General features: G+C 35.7%; 1 protein-coding gene across 3 annotated transcripts in view; it reads right to left on the bottom strand.

The window, feature by feature from the left end:
- CDH12 (cadherin 12) overlaps window positions 1–26014 on the bottom strand; it is a 510555-nt gene that overhangs the window by 56975 nt on the left and 427566 nt on the right. For all 3 annotated transcript variants that reach the window (XM_015854453.3, XM_085537824.1, XM_085537823.1), the window contains 2 exons: window positions 9003–9122; window positions 2781–2948 (listed from right to left, as the gene is read on the bottom strand). In XM_015854453.3, coding sequence (XP_015709939.2) covers window positions 2781–2948; window positions 9003–9122 — 288 coding nt within the window. The remainder of the gene's footprint in view (window positions 1–2780; window positions 2949–9002; window positions 9123–26014) is intronic.

Here is a 26014-nt window from a genome sequence, read left to right as displayed (position 1 = left end):
GAGAATCACTGTTATAATTCAGTTTTGGGGACATTTGATGTAGTAGAAGTATTTAAATCCTATTAGTGTGCAAAGCTTTGTCTCCTCTGAAGTGTTTTTTTTTTTCTTTTTCAATAGCAATGACTGGACAAAGATGCCACTGCTATAGTGCATGGATGAGATTCACAGATGCAGTCTCAAGGCTACTATGTTCAAGGAAGATGTAGTCCATGATTCACAGAAACTGTCTGACACATGTGAGACTTACGTGGTTTTTTGAAACTCTGTAGAAGATGAAGGCATACAGCAAGACAGAAAATGACTAAAATCAAAGCAAAAAGAAGTGAAATGTATAACTGAAATCTGACATAGCAAAGCATTGAAAATTTCCACCTCCAGGATGACGTATTACTTTCTCTTGCATCTGTGATGCTATTCCAGCAGTAGGGGTTTGAGATTAAAGAAAGAGACAGAATGCTGTGGTGGGGCAGCTTAATGAATACTGAGGACAGGGACAGTGGAAACATCAGCTGTAGTCCATGACAAAACAAAGACTGGATTTTTGCTCGTGAAAAAAAATTTGGTCTGGGAAGGAAAAAGATGAAGCTAAGGATATTCAGAGAAATATAGTGTGAAACCGTCTCATTACATGCAGTTAGATAGAGAAAGATGGAAAGGTAAAGCATTAATTCCTAGATGAGAGAAAGGTGTGAAGAGAAGGGATTCATTTTATCAGAAAGAGGAGATGAGCTAAAGGATGCGTACCCATACAGGTTGGAAAATTCATTGCAGTCACAGGAAAAAACAAGCTTCATAAAGTTTAAGAACTTTCCTATGACTGCTGCAATTCTAGACGAAGAGTTCAGGAAATTTTACAGATGTAGGAAAACATAGATCCAATATATATATATATATATATATATATAGAATGATAACGCATGCAGTTCAGATTAAGGCTGCAGTCACACATGGGTTTAGAATGCGAACTCGCACAGATAGTGCTTAATAATAAACAAGAATATCTGAATAATGGCATGTTAGAAATATGAAGAAGATAAAATAAAAAATTTGAAAATTAATACAGTTTTTTCTTCATATTCAAAGTTGGAAAGCTGAGAATTTTTTTTTAATCCTAGAATACTCCTTAAGAGAAGGCTCATGAGAGAAGGTTAAGTTACTTATAGGAGCAGTGGAGAAACAGGCAGAACAGTAACAAATCATGAAGAGTTCCTGCTATGTAACAAAGAGCTTCAAGAATGTAATAAGTAAACTGTTATGGCATGCAACATCTTGCTTCAAACCCCTGTGAAATATGATTGATTTGAATATGAAATATGAAAGATTTGAAGGTGCTAACATAGCACTGACTTTCTCAAAGATTTTTAGGGAGTTCTGGGAAACTGAAGATGAATATGCCTGATATTCACAGGGCAAAACAGTAGGACTGGAATTAATGGACTCATAGATAATAACCTCCTGCTGAAAAATAAATAAATAAATAGATAGATAAATAAATAAAAATAAGCACAGCTAGTCTAAATAAAAGTTATATTTTGCAACACTGCCTAAATTATTTGAAGATGTAAGTGTGCAGATAGATATGTGGGGCAGAACTCAAACAAAATGAGAGAAAGCTGTTTGTTGTGAAATATGCGCGTAATCTGAGGAACTTGATAGTTTAGAATGCTGTGGACTTTCAATTTTACATACACACAAGACAATTGAAATTTGCTGTAAGAAAAAAATACTGAAGGTTGTTAATTACAAAGACATCATCTTGGCTGAAAATCTTTAGGAACAGAGGAAATGTTAGGGATTATTATTACGTATTTGGCCTGTTCTTATGTATATTCCCCAGATGTCATTATATGAGACTGAAGACAGGATCAGACGGATCTTAGAGTGTTCGCTCTTACATTTCTGCAAAAATGCAGTACATTTTCACAATGAGGGAAGGAAAATGAGTTTTTTGTTTGCTTGTTTGTTTGTTTGTTTGTTTAATATAAGAAAGAGTAGTGTGAATTTTCAAATATGGTTTGTTACATAAGAAGAACATGTAATACATCAAGTAAAATGATGACTTGATATAACTGTAAATTCACACTAATGTTCTAACATTATTGCCTTAGTAACAACTTTTTGCAGCCAAATTTTTTGGTGTAGTTGTTATCAAAACTTATACTTGTTTAGTGTCTACATTTCAAAGATAGGGAACACACAAGCCTTCAGTGAACTGAAGAAGAGCAATAAGTGACAATCCTCTTTCTAATTACATACAGACTATGAAACTCTAAAATTGCATATCACTGAAAAAGCATCATTTAAAGTAAAGCATAAGAAATGTAATAAATTTCTAGAGAAGACTCTATTCTGAAGGTCTAAGTATTTTCAAGGAAAGATATAATTTTCTGGGCCAAGATGTGAAAAATTTGTACTTATTAATCACAATAGCAATATCTAGCATGAGCTCAATCTGCTCTGGTTTTCTATACCTTGAAGTCTCAGGTTATAACTAGCCATTCGAAGATAACCATCCAGTTTTCCAATCTATTTTAAAGTGTACATGAACCATCAGACTGAGGACAATCCTTTGGAATGATATTTTCTTTTAAACATTCAAAACTCATACTTTCAAATTTAACTTCATATTATTGTAAAAACAACAGTATATTCTGGGTTGGTTTGTTTGTTTGTTTTTGTCATGTACTGTTCTTCTTTCTGGATTTCAAGTCCTTATATAAAAGATCTTACACTTTCAGTCATTCTTATTTGAAAATTAATAAATTTGGAATACAACATACTCTTAGGAAATCTGGGTGGGTTGTCATTGACATCCGTGAGAGTTATGTTTACAGTTGTAGTTCCAGCTAGTCCTCCCAGTTGTCCTCCCATGTCCTTGGCTTGGATAAGAACTTGATATTGTTCTTTCACTTCTCTGTCCATATTTGGCAAAGCTGTTCTTATCACACCTATAAGAAGAAGTGGGAAAGAATAAGAACAGGTAAATAAAGGTCTGTAGTTGTCTACTATTACATTTTAACACTGAATCACTTAGACCAGAAAGGTCTCTCTTTCTAAAGGACTGATACCACAGCAGTTCAAATAGAAACACTCAAATCACTTGAGCATTTAAAAGGTGTGCTTACCACCTGTTCAGCTATTCAAAATGACCACTGTGACATTCCAAGTAGGACAGAAATGGCCAAAAGAGGATAGTGTATATTCACTAGAGATGTAAACAGTGTGAGCATATGTTAACCATGTGAGGGACAAGGAACACTATCTTGTGCAGAGTAGGGCAGTGTAGGAAAAGATGACAGTATATTCCAGAGCCTGCATCTTACATTGTTTCAAACTATTCACTGGTCAACACATTGAAGCTACTGTAGGCCAAGACAATATGCCTTCTGTAGAAAAGAGATGGTCTTCATTAGAAGACTCTCCTTTTATTGAGAAAGTTTTCTGGATACAGCACAAAGATACAGTGGAAACAAGTTTCCTTAAAGAAATGTAAACAAACATAATCCTTACTCAAATTACTCTTAATACATATTTTATAGTCCCTTTTCTAATACACTTAGAAGGTATAAAATAAAAGGAAGAAGTATAAAATGAAAAATAAAATGGAGAAGGAGGTGACACTGATCATAGGATTAGCTTATGAGATTGTAAAAAGATACGAGGTTTTAGGCACTCAAATCTATCTCTTAAAAGCAAATGTATAGAAGATGAATTCTTTGTCATAAATTCCATCTCCCCAATGAGGAGAGACTTAGGGAACTGGGTCTGTTTAGCCTTGAGAAAAGAAGGCTGAGGGGGGACTTGATCCAGGTTTATAAATACTTGAGATGTGGGAGCCATAGTGGCGAGGCTGGTCTCTTTTCAGTAGTGCACGGGGACAGGACTAGGGGTAATGGGATGAAGCTACACCATAGGAAGTTCCGCACGAATGTGAGGAAGAACTTCTTTACAGTGAGGGTGACGGAGCACTGGAACAGGCTGCTCAGGGTGGTGGTGGAGTCTCCTTCTCTGGAGATATTCAAGACTTGCCTGGATGCCTACCTGTGTGACATGGTGTAGGGAACCTGCTTTGTCAGGAGGGGGTGGACTCCATCTCTAGAGGTCCCTTCCAACCCCTACAATTCTGTGATTCTGTGATTTTAGAAGTGTGCATTAGATTGCAGATTGATATAAATTAAACAATAGTTTTTTCAGAAAATGGCTAGATGGTGGTAGCTGCAGGTAGCATATGCAATTAAAATTATATCAATTGATGCATTCTTCTCTAAATTATTATGCTTTCAGAAAATGCTATTTTCTAGTAACGTGTTTTGTTTTCAGAGCAGTTTTTTACTCTTGGGGGTTTAATGGATCTGGACTAAAGAAAAAATCTTATTTTTTCTGTCAAATAATTGCTTCTATATTAATAAATAAAAATAGGAATTGCTAGCTTATAGTACTTTTTTTCTTAATCTAAAAATAACTTTGACCCAAATCTGCTTTTTATGGAACTGATTATAAATTCATATTAAATTGTATAACAATGTCCATTCCCTCCACTCTACACTGATAACAATGGTTAACAATAACTACTTTTTCACACCTCAGCATGGCATTTACTGTACTGTATAGATTTAGAATATGACTAGCAAATACCTAAGAACAATTATAAAGAACTCTATACTTCTGAGTTTTAGAAAACAGTTGATGGTGTTCAGTGTTTTTTTTAGTTCAAGACAGAAATCTTGAATTGTAAGACTTAATAACTGTAAAAATTTGTTCATGCACATACTCGTGATTTTTAAGTAGCATACTGAAAAATTGGTATTGTGACAGGCATCATACAAGTAACAGAACCATTCATAATAAAAGTTGAAGGCAATATTCATAACAAAAAAAAAAAAGTAGATAAATTGAACATTAATATGTCTTCTCTTAAATCTCTTAATTCATATTTTTTTTTGTAGTGTGGAGACTGTACATTCTGTAGTATTTTATAACACCCTAAGTATGTTGACTCTAAAAAGTAAAAAATGTGACAATTAAAGACTTCCCTTGTTATACCAGCAAAACATAATAACAATAAATAGTGCTGAAAATGGCCAGTGTTTTGAGCAGGAGATGAATGTCTTCTGATTACTATACCTGCTTTAGGTACAGTTGAGTGGTTTTCTGAGTTAAAAATATTCCTGATAGTCTTCAGAAAATGAAGAAGTTGCTATCATTCTAGTAGTAAAATTGCCAGTTACCCACTATTTATTCCTGTCTGAAGTATAAATGTATTCTGTTTTCTTTGTTTGTTTGTTTCCTGTAAGAGGTCTTTTTTTCCCAGGGGGAAAAAAAAATAAAAAATTAGTAAAAAAAGAAGGAATAATTTTCATAGTTCTTGAATTCACAGTTCATAGGCAATTTTCCCTTCTACTTACTGTATTTCAAAAGCTTAGGGGAAAAAAAAAAAAGAACAAAAATGCTGTTTCTAACAGAATCCATTTGTATGGGCAGGATACAGATGAGTTGAAGTTATGTAGACACAGCAAAAGAGATAACTTTAATAGGGGTAAAATCCATGGGAGAGAAGACAACAGGCTCTGGTATCCCAGTATTCCATCTTCAGTTTCATAAAGAATATGAAAACTTTGAACAAAAGGCTTATTCTAATATAGTCTGATAGTCTAATAGTCTTACATGCACTTGAATACTTGTTTTAAAATGTGCTTTTAATTTCTTCTATTTTATGATAAAGATCTTTCCGATTCCAAAGAAAATAATTTTTCTTTTTATCTTTTAAAAATATAAATGTCAAACTTGCAGAAAATTATTATTTCAATGAGGCTGCTGACAACTAATAATAATAAGCACAGGTCCTAATCCAGAAGATATGTCCTGCAGTGCTACTCAGACATAATTCAATAAGACGATTCATATATGTGGAAGATCAATAGTTCTTGTGAATAAATTCCTGTATAAATATTCATGATAAGATTCCTCTCAAAAGCAGTCTGTATTCCAGTAATGTAACTAAGGTCAGAATATGGACCAGAATGACTGAGCTTAAGAAAGAACTGCAGATATATGTAAGAATATTGACTATATAAGCACATTAGAAAAGTGGATAGAAAGAAGTTTTTGAAAAGGATGTCTGAGTAACAGAACATTACAAAAGAAAGACTGTCATCTGTCTGAAGAGAAGTGCTCCATGTTAAAGAAATCTTCGTTACATTTTTCATCAGGTGAACAATCTTATAACATTTCAAAGAAACCCCCATATATAAAGTTTAAGGCCTAAGAATATTCCACTCCAACAGCTGCTTTCCAGCAGACACGGTAATGCATTTAACCTTCCTGCAAGAGCAATATAAGCTTGCTCTCCTGCTTCTACACAGTCATGCCTACCTGCAGCAAAGAACTGCAAAAGCCAGTGTCATCAAAAGATGAGCAAAAAGGCAGCTGTGACATTCAAATCCATAATCACTAGAGACAATTTCTAAATTCAAATCAGAGTAAATTAGCTATCAAAAATGACTAGACAAAAGATTATATCTGAAGATATATAATTTCACATAAAAATTTTTCATCAGTGATTTGACCATTAGTACTTAATAATAATGGTTTAATCATCTCTTTTTTACTCTTTATTCCTTTCTAAACAGATCCAGACATTTGGAGGAGAAATACTTTCAGAATTTCCAGTTACAGAAACATTACTAACCACCCAAGAAGTATGGAAGGAGAAAATGTTGGAGACTATAAGAATAGTCCAGGAATGCATAGCTAATTTCTTGCCTTATTTTATCTATATCTAAACAGACAATCACTTTTGTAAACGTGATACAGGGTAGCATGAGCCTTTGGTCTGATCCATTACAGACTTCTTAATGTCCTTTAAATAATTACAACAGAGTGCCTGAAAATTGTCACTAGAGAGGGAGCAAGAGATGGCAAATACAAAGCAAAACAAAACACAACAAATAAAACAACAACAACACAACAACAACAAAAACCAGCAACTGAAAAAATTGTTTATCCATTTGCTAGCAGTTCCAAGTTTGGTCTGACATTTTGTATCAAAATGGTTTTCTTCCCTTTTTTTTATCACACACACTCAAGTCAAGTGTTTTGCAGCAAGACTTTGCAATAAAAACTACTTTACTGTCTCTTCAATTATAAAATAAAACACTGGAAATACCTGAGAATCCATAATGCTATCTGGGACTTCTGGATTTCAAATCAAGAAATTATTCACTTACTGAAGAAATTACCTCTACAGCCATTGTTAGATCTAGAGAAAACTCTCTTATAGGAAAGTTTCAATATAAGACAAGTATTAATAGATAGGTATGGAAACACTAAATTTCTATGTTATTATAAGAATAGTCAGCTGCAGCCTATGACCCATGGTCCACTCGCAATAGATGAGAGGATATAATATAGCCATTTAAAGTGCTGGTGTGCAGGGTGAAGTTGTTCCTTAATAATCATTGCTTTTTTTTTTTTTTTTTTTTTTTTTCCCTGGGAAACTTGCACTAGAACTCAAATTGTGGCTTCAGTGAATGTCTTTACCACTGTTTACTACCTATTCATTCTTCACAAGAGAGAAATACTTAAAAAAAAAAACAAAAAAAACAAAAAAAACCCAACAACAACACACAAGCCCAAAAAAAAAAAAAAAAAAAAAAGAACTACATGAAGGTAAATACTTTTCCCTCCTTCAAGACACTTAAGAAGTCACATTTCAGTTTTAAAAGTAAAGTTGCTGACTGCAAATTGCAACACAATCTTCTGCTAAATGGAGCATGTGACAAAGGAATGTGCCTGTTGGAGAATGTGCACTAATGGCCTTAGGTGGCTCTCACCTCCAAGCTACTGATTGATCAGGGAGAGAGGCTTTTTAACACACAATCTGACATTCAGGTACAGCTTTACTGGAAGGCGAAACTGTATTTGCTGAAAGGGGTATGTGGACAACTATCTCCGTAACACATTCAGAATGACACAATGTTTGGCAGTCACCATGTAGGATATTGGTTCTTTGTCTGAACTGCTAAATATAGAAACAAGAATGACATTAAAAAATATAGGACAAGATATCTAATTAACAGGTCTACCAACCTCCAAAATAATTCAGTCTCTTTAAATGCATCATCCTTTTCTGCTCACACATTCTGTAACACAAGACAGCCATTCTATGCCCCAAGAAAAGAGGAGATGATTTAGCTGTTTCACAGCCTTATCCCTATACAGTGTAACAATCATTTCTAGGTAAATCTGGGCTGTAAGTTTAGCGCATTAAAATTGCCAAGGGAAAAAAAAAAAAAAAGAAAAGAGAAGAGAAGAGAAGAGAAGAGAAGAGAAGAGAAGAAAAGAAAAGAAAAGAAAAGAAAAGAAAAGAAAAGAAAAGAAAAGAAAAGAAAAGAAAAGAAAAGAAAAGAAAAGAAAAGAAAAGAAAAGAAAAGAAAAGAAAAGAAAAGAAAAGAAAAGAAAAGAAAAGAAAGGAAAAGAAAAGAAAAGAAAAGAAAGGAAAAGAAAGGAAAAGAAAAGAAAAGAAAAGAAAAGAAAAGAAAAGAAAAGAAAAGAAAAGAAAAGAAAAGAAAAGAAAAGAAAAGAAAAGAAAAGAAAAGAAAAGAAAAGAAAAGAAAAGAAAAGAAAAGAAAGGAAAAGAAAAAAAAAAGACCTGGGATATAAAACTGAATCATGAGTAAAAAATAAATAAATTATAATAAATTATAATGTATGCAGCAGATTAATCTGTAGCTCTAAAGAAATGGCAAAACATCAGGAAAAATTACTTAGTGTATACATATTTTAGATATTAAAGAATTATTTGGAGGAGAGTGTTTCTTTTGCTTTTACAACAGATTGCAATTCATTAGAACAGCATTCAATAATTAAAACAAAATTAATTGCAAAGTTAATCTACTAGCTTTTCACCTTATCAACATATAGCAGCCCATATTCACTGATATTGCCAACATGAACTGGAATCTGAAGATTAAATCTTCCAGTGTTGCTGATAAAATGTTTACCTGTCTTTGGATCAATGGAGAAATAGGGTTGCCCCTGAAGAATGCTGTAGACCACTCTGGCACTATTTCCATAGGTAGGATCATCAGCATCTGTTGCCTTTACTTGGAGCACGTATGCACCTGAAAAGAAACACAGGTAATAAAAATTTCAGTATAGATCAGTGATGGTGGACATTTCAGGCACATCAGTCGTGCTGCTAGCAGACTGTAGTAACTCCTGCTCCACTGGATATAAGGTAAGAAAAAAATAGGAAGATGTTCAGTTCCATGCTTACGTCCATCCAGGTAACAAGTGATGAAAAATGGGAAGGAAATAAGAAGTCCTGTATCAGAAGATATTTATAAAAAATTTATGATGCATACATTATTTACAATTTTATTTATTTATTTATTTATTTAATCTAACATATACAAGAAGGAGACCTGGGAAAGCAGAAGACAGGATTTTTTGAGCTAGTTTTGTGAAATGATAGAGTTATCGTTATTGTGTGTACACAGACAACTATGCAAGCAAAATATGCATTTTGACTTTGAAACAAGTGTTTGTTCAAGCAAATCCTGAATCTGTCCATGAACCAATCTCTAAGTGCCTTTAAAAAATATAATGCAGCTTCCTTTAAGGTTAGCTCTGCAGTGGTTGAATTCATGCTCACATTACAGACTGAAAGTGTGCGTTGGTTCAATCAGTTGTCTATGAAATCTGGATTTCAATATTCTCTTTCCAATAAGTTCAGTTGGCTACACAAGCTCCTTGGAGGCAGAACCTCCCTTTGTTGCACTCTTTTTAACCGTGACTACAGACCATACCCAGTGAAATCATCTGCATTATTCTCTGACTTAGCAGCTACCAATGTAACGCATATGAAGACAGAAAGAGAGAAAACGGAAAAATCATTTTTAGTGGCAACTGTTCCACAGAAAACTCTTGTCCTTCCTGATGGTTGATAAGCAATTTACCCATCTCTATTGTCCCAAAATGAAAATAGAGCTCAAACTACATTTTCCAGCAAAATAAATGTCCACACATCAAGGTTTTCCATTCAGATTTGAAGAATTAATATTTCCTATATCTTATGTGAATATGAACATTAGAATTTGCAATATTTATTTTGAGTGAATGAGAGACAAGGCAATCTATGTGAAAAAACAATACAGGGAGGAAGATTCTCCACATCTTTGTTTCAAGAATTGTTCTGTATTTGGAGACCATCTGACATGGTTTCAAGAATATCCACGGAATACTACATGCAAATAATGGCTGAAGCTTTTCTGTAGTGAAAATTTGGATGCTTCAAAGGATATTCATAATCTGAAATTAACTCTCATGGACTTTTTCTAGCTTATCTCAGGAGTGTCTTATTGAAAGGTGCTTCATGGACAGAAAGGTGACCCAAGATGAAGTTATTCATTTGGAAGACTTGGCTTTCATTTTTTCCCCACATCCTTCCACATGATGATAAACAGTAGTGTTGATGGGTTTGCAGCTAACATTACAAAAATATTAGCTCTGTGGTGGTTGGCCGTACAAGTTTGCTTCTGCTACAGTCTACTGAATAACAAAGAAGCAAACAATATTCACCGAGATGTTCCTTTTATCTCCTAAAGAAGACAGAAATTGAATTTCTTTTTCAAAATTATCAATATCTTTTTCAAAATCAATAGTTTCAAAATTACTGACTAAAAATAAGTATTTTTAAAGTCAATAGGCTGATCCCATTTTTAACACAAGGGAGAGTCAGATTAAAGACAAATTCTAAAGGAAAGAAAGATAATGATTCTATGATTCTATTAACAATGAACAAATGAACAAAAACAAATGCCACTGAAATGAGTTGGACTCAATTAACCAAGTGCCTGAAGTTACTCTCCCAATTTTCTGGATCTACAGGATGAAAAATGGTACAGGTTAGAGAAGTCTGTAGTCCAGATTCAGTATAACAACAGTGGAAGCAGTGCCTACTCAACAAATTTGAGTCTAAATTTCTTTACATAGCACACATTGGGTATTCACCAAAAAGATCAGAAAAACCCAGCTAGAGAAATACAGTCTCCTACCAGAATAAAGGACAGAAGCTACCTGATATGTGAGCACTTGATGACCACCGGTGGACTCTTCCCACTGTGGAAGAAAAGGTGAGGTCTGTGCCTTTTGGAACAGTTACATTGACAAAATGTCACGCAGATTTCCCACGCTGCATAGTGCAGCACCTACCTGGTATCCATACAATTGTCTCCATTCATCTCTGCAGGATCTTACTGTCTTTCCAACATGAAAACCTCAGTCTACCTTTTTCTTTTTGAAAGAAATACTACTTTTCAACATATTAGCAGCCTTCGTCTTTCCCTAAATTGCTCATCCATTTAATATATTTTGATTTTTGAATGAATTTTGTTCCTCTCACAGGCGGAAGAGTTAGGTTCTCAAGGTGCTGAAGTCTGAACTTGAGCTGGTTGGCCAAAAGCAACCTAGCTGGCAAGTGAGATGCTTTGAGTGCTTTGACTTGAAACATCATGCACTTTTCCAAAGACACATATTGCCAAGTCTCCCCTTCTGCCAGGGCATGCATTTCTGATGCCCTGCTAGTCACTGAAAAGGGAGCTAATTATTTTTTAGTTTATCTTCTACATGTAAATTGTCAAAATTGTATTTGCATATCACCAAGACATTCACTTTGCACCTTAAAGCAGGCAGTATCCCAAATAAGAGAACAGGACAGGCGGAACTAGTCTCACAAATACAAAAGCTGAAAGTAAACTCAAATAAAAGGCACAGTGGCTGGGAGTTGGTTTTAGGCCTCATCCTCTTTCCCAATATTTGTATTATAAGCCCTAGGAATACTTCAAAACTGATCAACATCCTTTCTGTGGAGTAATGACTGGATTATCTTCCCCAAACCACCATGACCAGACTCCTTCCTACACCAGCATCATTTTCCTCCAACACAAAAATTATTTTCAGGAACAAATATGTATTGATAGAGCATGAGCCAGAAGGAGTACTTTCATGGAGGTACTCATGGTGGAGTTCATGATACCTTTCAATTTTTGGTTCCTACATCATGGACATTGACTTTCTTGCCAGCAGCATTTGCAGACACAGACTGAGCACATAGAGCCTGGCAGCACCAGACAGCACAGACCAGTCTTGCAATGGTAGTCATGTGAAACACCACAGCTGAATCTATATCTATTTCTATGCAAAAAATTGACACTGTAAGGTGAAGGAAATGAATAGCAACAATCAGCCTGCTAGAAAATGCTGAAAGTGACTTAGATGCCTGATGGTCACACACAGACCAGTTCTTAGCTGTCTACTGATAATAGTTTACATATATTTTTTACTTATAAGCTACAAGTAATTCAGACTTATTATACAAAAGGAAGAAGAAATGGTGATATATAAACCGGGCTTTATTAAAGCAAGCATTCTAAGTCATCCTTTAGATAGATAAGTTGTAAATATGGAATATGAAAAATAGTATTTCCACATTTTCAACTGTAGTAATCCATATCTAACATCTTCTACAACAGCTAGTATGTAAAGCTTATATTTTCATGAGAAGTTAAGTTTTTATTTTTTTTTCCATGGATCATCAGTTACAGACTAACTGAATATATATATCTAATTTTCAGAACAGGTTTTCTGAAATTGGTTTATCATTCTTTCAGTATTATCTAGCAGAGCCCATTGTATCTAATAAATGTTCTATTTTATTATAAAGTTTACAACTAATATAGTTTTAAAAGTGGACTCGAAAATGGTAGATTTTGTTGATGGTGGTGGTGTTGGTTTGAATTTTTTGTTTTGTTTTGTTTTGTTTCCCAGAAATAATACAGGAAGCTGAACATGTAAATCTTTAACACAGTCACAGGGGATCACATTTATTATAGCTCATGACATTTTAATTCCAATATGTACCTATATGTATTACATGGGGTAATTGAATGAGCACAAAATTACAATATTTATTGTTTGGAAATAACATAGAGAAAAGTTAACATTTAAAAAGAATTATATTTTAATAGTTGATATGCAACCAACAAATATTTGATGTAGGGGACAGTTCCAAACAGCTCAGGTCGGTTCTGGTCAGTTCTGGTTGGTTATTTCTGTTGCAAACCAATTCAAACCCATTCTGACCTCATAGGCCTGAAGAAACCATGCCTACAAGAGAAACACTCTCATTCTCTGCTGTAATTTTTGAGCAATAGCAGCTTTTCGCAAATCCATTTGCTGTGCATACAACTAAGACCTGTTGTATGTCTCACACTTAGTGCATAATCAGACCTATTTCTGGTACCTCTGGAACAACGCTATTTGATTTTCAGTGCCTGCAGTTCTGGTGGTATGGAATCTGACTTTCAGGACAGTTTTTGTTAGGCTGAACCATGTACATATTCTCATTTCATCTGAAGAACAGTATACTAAGTGTTGAGATAATTTTTCTAGCAAAATGGGATACACGGTGTTGTGGAAAAATACTTCTTGTTTCTTCTTCCTTATGCAGCAAATGCTTTATAAAGCAAAGCTAAGAGTTTAGAGAGAGTCAAAGGATTTTTCCAAAAACATTACTCACAATGTTTTTGTCTCTCAGAGTCTTTCTTGTAAATTAATTAATTTGTCCCTTTTTCCTGGCTATCCCTGTCTCCCTCATGGATTATAAGAGCATAGGAAACATACAGCTGTGTGTTTTTCAGATAATTATTTATCTTGGAAATCAGCAAAGCAATTATTTTGTTTTCCTCTTTTTCCCAGTCCCCTCCTGCTGGGGTCAGACAGAGTTAAGCCACTAAGGGCAGGCAATCTGGCTAAGCTAATAAAGCCTCTGTTAGTATTGCATAATTATCTATTTTATTTATTTTTATTAATTTAGGCTATTTATTTATTTATAAAGACATCCAGCTGCTTACACAGTCCCAGGGCTGTGATAATCTTTACAGAGGTTGCACTTCTAAAGCAAATGAGGAGCTTGAAATAGCTAATGGGGTATACCCAACATGCACATAAAGGAGTAGCCTGGTAAAGCAACTGCTGGAAATAATGCAGAAAGAGAAGCACATGATCCAATTAGCAAATTGCAAGCTTAATATACATCTATTTAAGAAATACACCTCTTGAGGGTGATTTTTTTTTCTTTCCATTTTCAAGTCTATGAATTGTTTTTTTTTTTTTCTTTTTTTTTTTTTTCTTACTAATATGACAGTTGAACTTATGAAACTTAGCAAACAGAAAACTTAGCTTTGAGTTTTGCTTTTCTCATTTTTACTACTTGTTAACTTTCTAGGCCATGACTCAACAGGGACTTAATGCTGCTTGTATATCCATCATGTCTAGGCTGTGGGAGATAAAAACAACAATGTATCCTCTAACACAATATGCTGGAAGAACTCCTAAAACATTATTTGGTTGAGTTAGTTTGTGTTTTGCAAGGAGGTGGAGTTAGCCATGCCAAAGAAAGAATCTTTCTGATATCAAAATGCTATGTGAATCAGAGAATGTTGGCAACAGCGCTGTATGTGTTAAGGTGTTTGCCCCAACAGAGTAAATATCTACTTCTATGTAATTATGAAAAAATAAATGTTAGCCGCATCCGGTGCACTGAAGTTTTAAAAGCTTGAGCAAATAAAGTTAACCCCAGAGTTATGAAGAGTTGTTATTCATTTATTAATCTGTAGTATGGTTTCAGAATAATCAAAATATCCAGATAAACATATTCAAAGAGAAGGCTAATTATTCTGATCACTTTGAGTGAAGTCAGTTATATACTGGAATTAGTTCCTAGCGTTGTAATTCTAATAAAACTTGATGATTATCATGATGTTTAGCTGAACAGCACTTGTTATTATCAGCTGCATGTCTTTTGACAGCATCACTTCAGTGTCACATGAAAGATTACCAGGAAATGTATTTTTAGGCAACCCTAAAGAGCTCCTGGTAGATTCTGAAGATATGTCGGAAGTCTTGAAATGGTGACCTAAAAAATTCAATGTAAAAAACGATGGATATCATATAAAAAAACAAACAAACACAAAAACAGGAGAAAGTTTGTCATAATGTACTTCTATTATTTTATTCTTTGATTCTTTTCATGAGGTGGAATTTCACATATCAGTTCTTCAAATGTCAACTAATGATTCATTTAGAATGTAGTAATAGGATAACTTCAGCATTACATAGAAGAAAAATTAGTGTGAAATAAATGCCATCCATATTGAATGTCAATTAAAAAAAAACTTTAGTTTCTTTTCATTAAATGCTCAGCTGGTAAATAGAGGATACTTTATTTTTACTAAATGTAGGACATGATTAGAAATGATTTGATTCAGTGTTCATTCAGGCATCTTTACATGGATAAAATTTTGTTGTATGCTAGTACCAATTTAAATCTTTTGGGTTTTGATTGACAGAAATAGGTTTGACAGGATCTTTTGTACAGTAACAATTTTAATTTAATTTAAAATACAGCTATATGCTTCAATTACAAAATTTTAGTAACTAACTATCATTAATATGGTGATATTTCAAAGAAGAGAGATTTGGAGAGAATGATGACAGCACTTCTAAAGTTTGTTTTGCCTGCATCAGATCTCTTCCACCTATTTACAGTGTAGTGGCTAAATCTCTCAAGGATACAGAACAGTCTTCCATACAACTGTCAATTATGTTGACTTTTATATCCAGGTTTTTATGTATTTATCATCATGTGGTTTTTTTTTGTTTTTTTTTTTTTTATATTCCCCTAGTTAAAATCTACAAATATCTTAAGAGAAAACTTGGATTAGACTGAAACATGGTATATGTGTAAATAACCTCAGAACACAGCACTGACTTGTACACAACCATAATGCAATATGATACTCTGCGAAAGGTGCTGATTTTTTTTAAATTTAATTGAAATGTTGCTTTGAAGGCTTTCCTCCTACTTCAAGATCAAAGGATCCACAGAATTTTACTCTAGACATTTACTTTGATTAAAATGCAAAATATCATCTGCTTCATTCAGTGTTCTAACTCATCATTTCTACATTATTCTGTATAGCCTCCAATATCAACTTCCAACTGCACTAGCCTTCAGCAGTGACAAGAGACAGTAACCCCACAAACCAGTGCCTTAAAGAATAGATGTCTACCTCTAGGGACTTGGAATGGTATGGGTGTCTTCTGGCCCCTCAAAGTATTCTGCTCATGCAAACTCATAAAAGCAAGTAAAATTGCTAATATAAGTGACAGCACAATCAGCTCAGAAAAAGAAAAAAAAATGTGGAAGAAATACAGAATTTGAAAACACTTGAGATAACACGTCCTCATATAAGGTCTTGATCTGATCTGTAGCAAATATTCATTTGAATCCTGGAACAAAGGCAACCATACCCCCTTCCAAATCTGCATCTTGCTATAACAGCTTAATATAATGTAATATGCCTTTTTAAAAAGGTGGCAATGGACTAATTTCTTTTTTTTTTTTTTTAATAAGGAACAGGATAAGGAGTATTGAACTGTACATACAGCAAGGGACACCATGGTTTTTGGTGGATGAACTTGGTGGAGATGGCTCGCACAGGGCTGACTGCTGTAACTCTCAGGAAGTCTCAGCCAGGCTTTCTGGTCTCTCTCAGCATCTCATCCCTGCTGTAGAAATGACTCATTCTCATAAAAGCTACAACATGGAGCAAACAGCTGGCAGCAGAAAACAGTGCAGATATTCAAGTTAAGAGTGCCCTGTCTTCATACTGAGCTCATGCTCAGTAGGAATGGTAAGCTTTGCTTAATGGTAAGCAAATTATTTATTTATTTATTTACTAGAGACACTTAAGAGACCTATGTTTGAAAGCTCTAGAAGCCAGATTAGACAATTCTTCAGTAAGAACAGAATATATGTATCTGCTCCTAATGAAAAAACATTAACTCTGATATTCCGTTTAACCCTCACTTTATGATATACAAGCTGTATAAACAGATGTTTCCCTCTTAGAATATCACTGTATGCTTGCCTTTGTGGATAAGATAGAAGTGCTTCTGCACTAGCATTTTAATTTGTCTCAGGGGTGCACTTATGAAGAAAATCTTTCAATTGTCCCCACTTACTGTGCTGAAGTAAGCAAATAAGTGAATCACTCAAACTATGTAAACTGGATTTTTTATAGATAAAACTAAAATGGAAGACATGCTCTAGATGTGCACACAGTACATCACAGCTGCTAATACGAAGGTGTTTAATTCAAGAGACCTGATCAGAGTCCATTTGAAACCATGAGCAGATGCAGTCTGGATGACCTCAGAACTCAGTATCACCAAAATCTAATCCTGTTGTGTCACAATACTATGTAGTATGCTGTAGGTAGCATTTTTTGTACAGCATGAGGAGTAATGGATCTCCAGTCCTCTTCAGAGCCTTTACGTACAGCCAAAACAGCACATAGATGCCTTTATTATTTCATAAAAGGATCAACTGGAAGCTAATTAGCAAAAAATCTGTAAAGTCATAACTGAAGAGAAATGATGTTTGTTGCTACCAAACATATCCAGACAGAATCACAGAACTATATTTATATTTATTTATTCAATCATTTTACATTTATATAAATCTATTTAATCAGTACTATTTATTGATTAGCAAACAGAATAAATTCAAACCATAACATCATTTTAAACATAGGGAAGTTGTAAAAGCACCCATTTAAAAATAGTGGTAGGCATGACTCTCTTCTATCAAGTTTCTTCTCTCAGTGTAATAGCCCAACTGTCTGCATTCTGTTTTCTTATTATTATTATTATTATTATTATTATTATTATTATTATTATTATTATTATTCTTTCTAATATCACATTAGAACTCTCCAGTGTAGCAGTTGCATTTGTTATTGATCTAACAGTACATACAACTTTATATTTACTTTATAAGTTGACAATACAATATTATTAAACAAAACATTAAGCATAGACTCATAGAAATATTGAATCATTTGAGTTCAAAGAAACACTTAAAGGTCATCTAGTTCAACTAGACTACTAGGTTGGTCAGGTAGGACCTGACCTTTGTAAAGCCAAGCTGGACAATCTCACTCTCTGATATTACTTCTCCCTCTTCCACATGACTTAAAATAGATTCCAGGTGGATTTGTTCCATGATTCTTCCTTTCACAGAGGTAAGGCTGAGTCATCCTTCCTATCTTTGTTAAAAACGGATGTGACATTGCCTTTTTCCAGTCACCAGGGACTTCGCATAACTACCCTGAGTTTTCAAACATCATTTAGAGTGGCTTGGTGATTACAGCAGCCAATTCCCTTTGGACTCTGAGATGCATTTCATCTGGACACATAGACTTATGAATAGCCAGATTCCTCAGGCAGTCACAAATTTGATCTTCAGCTGGAGTGACACTGCCCCACCAGTTTCCACTTTCCAACCCATTTGCTCAAGGGCTGTGGGAAGAGATGTTACCAGTTAAGACTAAGGAAAAAAGTTGTTGAGTACCTCAGCCTTCTCCTTGCCTGTTGTTACCAGCCTGCCAGTATTGCTTACTGGGTAGGGGTATGACTTCTTGGACTTTCCTTTTCTTGCTGATGTACCTGCAGAAGACATCCTTATCTTTCATTGCACCCCTTGACAAATCCAGTTCCAGCTGAGCCTTTATTTTCCTTACCTCATCCTTACAGCATCCCTGTAGTCATCCCAGCTTACCTGTCCATGGTTCCATTGCCTGTGCCTTTTCTTCTTGCTCTCCAGTTTGATCAGCAGGTTCTGGTTCAGCCATGGCAGTCTCTTGCCTTCTCTTCCTGACTTCCTACACCTGAGGATGGAGAGCTCTTGTGCCCCAAGGTAAGCTTCCTAAAATATCTTGAAATATCTTGAAGCTCTGCTCCACTCCCTTCTCCCTGAGGACAGTTTCCCAGGGTGTTTTGTTGACTAACTGCCTGAAGAGCTGGAATTTGGATTTTCTAAAATTCAGCATCCTGATTTTACTCTCTGTCTGTCTCAAAACCCTCAGGAGTTTGAAATCCTGGTCTCTACAGCCTAGGTAGTCTCCAGTACTGATGTCACCAGTCAGTTCACTTGCATTCATGAGCAACAGGTCCAGTACTGCATCCCCTTCCAGTGGGGGGCTTTCTCCTATTTGACTCAAGAAATTATTCTTGATGCAATCCAGGAGCCTCCTGGATTGTCTACATCTTTCTGTGTCACTTTTCCAGAAGATGTCAGGGTAGCTGAAGTCCTCCAGCAGGACAAAAGCCTGTGAATACAGTGGCTGCTGTAGCTGGAGGAAGAAGGCTTCATCAACATGCTCTGCATGACCAGGCAGCCTGTAGTAAATATCAACCACAAGGCTCCCTTTGTTGCTTCAGTCTCTAGCTTTCACTCATAGGGTTCTGACTTCAGGCACAGTTCTTCATGAGTTATCCCTTTTTTGACATAGAGAGCAATGCCTCCTAACTGTCACCTCCTTCCCCCTTTACACTTGAAATCCCTGCCAGCGTGCCCAGCTAGCTTTTCCAAAGGACTCTCTTACCCTTTTGAGAGAGGGGATTCCCATCTGGTGTCTGCAACTCTGCTGCCACACAGGCCAATCTTGTCAAAAAAAGAAAGTTTTGCCAGTGACACCATAAAAGCTTAGTATCTATAGATAGGACCCTTCCGTATCTTTCAGTGTACTTACTCATTGTTCTACATTCTTCACAGCAGTCAAATTTGTGGACAGTGTGCTTCCAGACTCAGGACCGACAAGAAATTTCCTTAAGAAAAGCCCTTCGAGACACAGAAAACATCACTGTCTCACTAGGGAAGTGCATAAATAGAATTACATTATTCACCAAAAGGTCAAAGACAAAGCATACCGCACAAAGTATGTCTCTGTTTCAGGATTTCAGGTAAAGTTTTTCTTAGCATCATGTTCTCAATATCAGGAAAAAGCAGAAGATTTAAACCCCTGTCCTGTTCTCTCTTCTATTCTATAATGTTGGTCAACACAGAAATCCAACACTCCTTAGATTTGCCATGATTAAAGGGAAACATGAGCCTTCATAATTGAAGTTGTAGATGCTGTTGTAAGACAGCTCCAGTGTGTGGTGGTCTTTGGTGCTCTGTATGATAAGAAATCTTCTACTATCACTAGTATTGACAAAAAAATACACATAGCTCAGAAATGTAGCATTCATCAGAACACCAAACTGTACCAATCTAAACCACAGAAAGCAGTGTAACAAATTCTTCAAATTCCTTAAAGTCATTCATTTTAAAGAACTATGGACTACAGTCAAGAAGTAGTCAAATGACAATCACAAGGACTGAAAGAATTACAAAACACTGCTTATTCAAAACAATATTTTATAATATTATGGAAGGCACCTTGTAACTTATGGTTGTGCAAATATCTGATTTTCCTCATTTGTTTGACTTACTGAAAACTTACAGTATGGATCCCAAAACATACAAACAAAAAACCATGATCCTGAGTTAACCTAAACCATTCTAATCCACATAACACATTTTGAGTCTGATGAGCAGATCCAAACAAGAAAGCCTCTTTTTCCAGAACTGCGTGGAACAGACATTTAAAGATGCTGTGGAAGATTCATGTTTTTGTGCAAGGAATGTTCAAATCAGTACTGTTCAGTTTTTAGGAATTTTGTAAAGGACACTGTTGATAAACTTTTTTATTTCAGAGATTTAATTATTCATAGGAGCATGGATTACATGCAACTTTCTGAAGACAGCTGCCGGACTCCTGGAATATTTTTTCCTTCTCAGTTTCCCTTATATGATCATTCCTGATAAATGAAAATCTATTTATTTTACGTAACATTAAGCACTATTATAAAGTGTGACTGAAAGACAAGCATATATCCCAAACAGAATACAACCATTTCTTAGGGAAATTAAAAGAAGACGACTCTTTCATATAAATGGGTCTATTGTGTAAAAACCTATCCTAGAACATTTCTGTGTGCATAACCAGCTACATGTTAAATAGTTATGAGATATCTGGAATTGAATTTTTAGTTGAATGAATTCTTCACTAACACACACACACACACAAAAGCTGTAGTAACACTGCAGTGATTTGTGAATCAGTTTTAATCTCTGAAAAGATACAAGCCACTATTGGGATTTCAGCACAAACTACCACTTTGGCAAGTAGGAAATGTGATTAAGGGTATGAGGCATTTCAAGCAATGGACAAAAGTTCTGCTTCTCTGCTTGATGAAGAATATTACTCCCAGAGCTCTTTTAAAAAATGATTATTGTTCTCATCATCATGTCTGAATTGTAGGTGCTGAAGTTTTACAATTTAACTTCAGGCACTTGAAATTTCAATCTCACTACTCTAAAAGTTAATGTACCGACCCACCCCAAAAGGCAGACAGTGGTTATTTATTAATCTAAACTTTACTCATCTTACATCTAAAAATAAATGCTTGAATGCTTATGGGGCAGTCTGCATTGTTGGCTGAGTAGGTTGTGCCTGCCAAACTTCAAAACAGAATTACAGGAGATGTGGTGATGAGCTAGTTGTGATGTTAAAAGCTATAATCACATAGAAGCCACTCTTATTTGTTAGAGGTAAGCCAAAGTCCCAGACCTCCACTCTCCACTATCCTCTTTCAGATAATACTGACAAACAAAACTGAATTCATAGCTAGTATAACACTGTGCATCCTCTGCAATTATGCTTCTTATCTTTTGTACAATTAAAATGTGAAATGAGCTGTAGTTTCAGCTCACATTATTCTGCAGTACTCATTGTAAAATCCTGCTGGGAAGGGTGTTCATCATTAGGAAGAACGCACTCTGTACCTTGGATAGTGAAGGACCATGAATTTAGAGCTATGATTCCAGATAATGTCTGTTGTTTCCTGTCGTGTTGGTATTTATACAGAGCAACAAGATTAAATGTTACATTTTCAGACTTTAAACCACTGGTTTCTTCCAGCCTAGTGTGTTCTATATTTCTATGATTTTATAATTATAGATGGATTTTGATCAGCCTTTCTGGGAGATATACAGATTTAAAACCTTGCTTGTATGATACTTCAAATATTCTTTTCTTCAAAACACTAACTACACAGACAATGTTTTCTGTATCCCAAATGGCTGACTGAACTCACTTGGAACACTTAAAATACAGAAATTCCTGTTACCTGTTGCAGATGTGTGCCCCAGTGGTGCAGTGGTAGGAATGCCGCGTTGCAACATTGGAGGCCCGCGTTTGAATCACCCTGTGGCGCAAGTGGTAGAAGTGCCGCTCTGCTACACAGGAAGGCTCGAATCCCGGGGGTTGGACTCAATGATCTCTAAGGTCCCTTCCAACTCGCACGAGACTATGAGATGCATCTCACTACAGATGTATACAGGAAATTACCCTATTCAAACACATTTTGATTCATTTTGCAAAATGATATGTCTTCGAAAAGTAACATTTATCTTAAAAATAAAAAAATAAATAAAATCTGTTTTTTATTCTTAAGTATTTAAGAAGGTTTTCTTTTTACATTTATCTATCTTGCTAGGTCAGCCTGATGATTTTTGTGTTTTCAAAAAACACTTGGAGCTCTTTTTATGAAATATAGTAGAAAAAAACTGTAAAAAAGTTTTTAGAAATGTACCTCAATGTATAAGTTTATCACAGATAAACTGTTAGAAAATAAATAGAAAATATCCTCTTTAATAATTTATTACATTACCACCAAGGATGACGAAAAGGATGAGGCTCTCAAAGCCTTATTCTGTCTCTAATACTCAGGCCAGTTATTCTCAGGATACTCCTCTCCCTGAACTGGAAAACAGGAATGGAGAGCAGACTAACAGCCCCCACAATTCAGGTGAAAACATTTAAAAACCTACTGCTCTATCTGTACTGTCACAAGTTCACTAGACCAAATGAGATCCACCTGAGGATGCTAAGGGAGCAGGCAGAGGCAATTCCCAAGCTCATTTCTAACTGACCTTGATGTTAGGGAAGGTCATGAAGTAGATTGCCTTGATTTACACAGCATGTGTGGAATGAGCAGGGGATCAGTCCCAACCAGCATGGGTACATGCAAGGCAGATCCTACCTAACCAACCTCAAGCCCTTCTATGACCAGGTGACTCATCTAGTGGATGAGAGAAAGACTGTGGATGCAATCTACCTACAATTCAGGAAAGCCCCCGACTCTCTCTCACAGCATTCTCCTAGAGAAGTTACCAGCCAATGGCTTGCACAGGTGTACTCCTAGCTGGGTCCTCCATCTGGCTAGAGGGCTGGGTCAAGAGAGTAGTGGTGAATGGAGTTTGATTCAGCTGGCAGCTGACCACTAGTGACACTCTTCTGGTGGCTGGTATTGAAGCTGGATATGTTTAATATCTTTACTGATGATTTGGATGAGGGGATTGAGCTCACTCTCAGTAAGTCTGCAGATGATACCAAGCAGGAAGGAAGTCTCAATCTGCCTGAGGATAGGAAGGCCTTTACAGAAGGATCTCTATAGGCTGGTTTGATGGATTGAGGGTTCAACAAGACCAAGTGCCAGGTTCTGCAGTTTGGGAGTATTAGTTGACAACTGGCTGAACATGAGCTAGCAATGTGCCCAGGTGGTCAAGAAGGTCAATGGCATCCTAACTCGTATCAGAAATAGTGCAGTCAGCAGGACGAGAGAGGTGATTGTCCTTCTGTACTTGGCCCTGGTGAGGCCACATCTCCAACGAAGAGCAATGAAGGTTTGGGGCACAAGTCTTATGAGGCATGGCTGAGAGAACCAGGATTGTTAAGTCTGGAGAAGATTCAGAGGAGATGTTATTGCTCACTACAGCTCCATGACAGGAGGTCGTAGCAAGGTGAGGGTCATCCTCTTTGGTAAAGAGTGATAGGATGAGAGGTAATGGCATTAAGTCGCACTATGGAAGGCTCAGGTTGGATATTTTGAAAAAAAAATTCTTCTCAGCTAGAGTGGTGAGGTATTGAAACAGGTTGCTTGGGGAAGTAGTGGAGTCACCACTTGGAGGTTTTCAAGAAAAGAGTAGGTGTGATACTAAGAAACTTGGTTTAGTGGGCATGGCGATGATGGGCTGACAGTTAGACTAGATGATCTTAGTGGGATTTTCCAACCCTAATGATTCTATGATTCTATTACATCCTCAATCTACACATTTTTTACATCAGTTTAGTCTCCATGAGACACAATCACATTTGTCATCTTAACTGATCCTTTAAATGAGATCAAAATTATTCAACAGTGTGTTATAATTAGTAATGAGCCTCAGGCATAAGGCAGAAATTGTTTTTAGCATTCATTTTCATTTTATTAACTACTGCAGACCTACGACAAATGAAATCATTCAGAATACTGCACAGGATGATACTGCAGTTCAGTTGAACAATCTGTTATTCCTGCAGCAGAATAACATTGCTCTTTTGTTTTTACAACTCTGGAACCTTATAGATGGTATGGAGCACATGCATTTGAAGGTTTCTCTGCAGGAAAAGAGATGCACCTGTGATGCACACATCTGTGTGTGATTAGCTTCCTTTCTTTTTTATCTCAAAGCTTTTTAGAGAACAATGACACGATGGTCAGTTCTCCTCTTTCCTCTCAAAGGCTGTAAGACTTCCAACACAGGGAAAATTACCATCTAAGCGCAAAGCCAAAATCAAAACAATGAAAGTGCCAGCTGTTCCTTCCAGCTGCTAAAAATGTTCTCACCTTTTCAGAGAATAGCGACACTTCTCTCAGAGTGATTACGGGCCTTCTCCTTAAACTACCATGTTGCCAACCATGTTTCTTCTGTGATCAACTCATTCCTCCAGGACTGGAAGTCTCCCAGCGTCTTTCTGCTCTGGGAATTCCAGTCTCAAAATTTCAATTTTTACCCAAGACCTGCTTGATAAAATGCCCGAGAAGCAGCTGTAGCTTTCCCTATGATTCTCCTTAAAAGAAAAAGATTTCCTCTTTCATTGTCTTTCTCCTTCCAGGGAACTGGATGTTGACATTCAAATACTGATCATTTGTTCAACCTTCAACTCTCACCAGTCTAACTCTTGTTTTCACCTTCTTTTTAATTATATTCTGTGGTGATATTTGAAAGAGCTCTTTTGACACACATCAACCATTTAATCAAATATAGGATAAATAAGAGATTGTGTTTCTGGAAATGCACTGCATATCAAATGATTGACTTTATTCCACAGCCAGTTTTTCTATGGCCCCATCACATCTAGTGCCAACAAGAGACTTCATGTCAAGAGCCTGGAAAAAATGAGCATATGTCACAACTACCTAAACAATGCAGAATTTTAATGAGAAATCAAGCACTGTCAGGGCACTCTTCATTGTCTGGTTTAAATGTATTCACTTGAATTTTGAAATGGGTGTCTATGCTTTTTATAGCAATAAAAGAAAAAGACGTAATAATAATTCATGAATCATGGATATTTGAGGGAGGCAGTAAAGAAAACTGGCTCATTCACTTCTTTGTTACAGCAGCTAAGTACAATGAAGAATACAGTCTGGTTTCCTTGAAACTCAGTAGGCATGTGATGGTTCTTTGAAAAAGAGAGTGCACATTTTGAACATAATGTAAAAGCATCTAATTAATTTTTCTTTGTTAGTTTCAATATGTATCCATTACATGCCTTATACTATTGAAGTTCCCAACAATGGCTGAATTTTGAAACTGTGGATTACTGCCCATAAGTAATTCTAAATATTTTCTCAATGAAAACTCTTAAGCACATATCAAATGCTCATTCTGGACGAAAATTTCATTTGATTAAAATACTTTTTTACACTGTTTAGAATACTGCTTATTTATTTAAAATGAGCAAAATCTTTTGGGAAAGGTCTCTGGTACACTTTTGTCTATGACATGACACAGAGAAAGGAGGAAAATTTTCATTGAGTAATGGTTCCCTAACATCCTTTCTTATGGACCAATATGCGGTAGCAAGGTACCATATAGAGTGCATTTGGTTTAGATAGATAGAAAAGAACTTTGGGAATATAACTAGTTCATTCAGTTACTGGATAAAATACAGTA

The sequence above is a fragment of the Coturnix japonica genome, chromosome 2 (genome assembly GCF_054131305.1).
Source record: "Coturnix japonica strain WE chromosome 2, WE-NBRP24, whole genome shotgun sequence".
Classification (NCBI taxonomy): Eukaryota; Metazoa; Chordata; class Aves; order Galliformes; family Phasianidae; genus Coturnix; species Coturnix japonica.
Note: the sequence above shows the minus strand (reverse complement) of the source record. Positions and strands in the feature narration are given on the sequence as shown.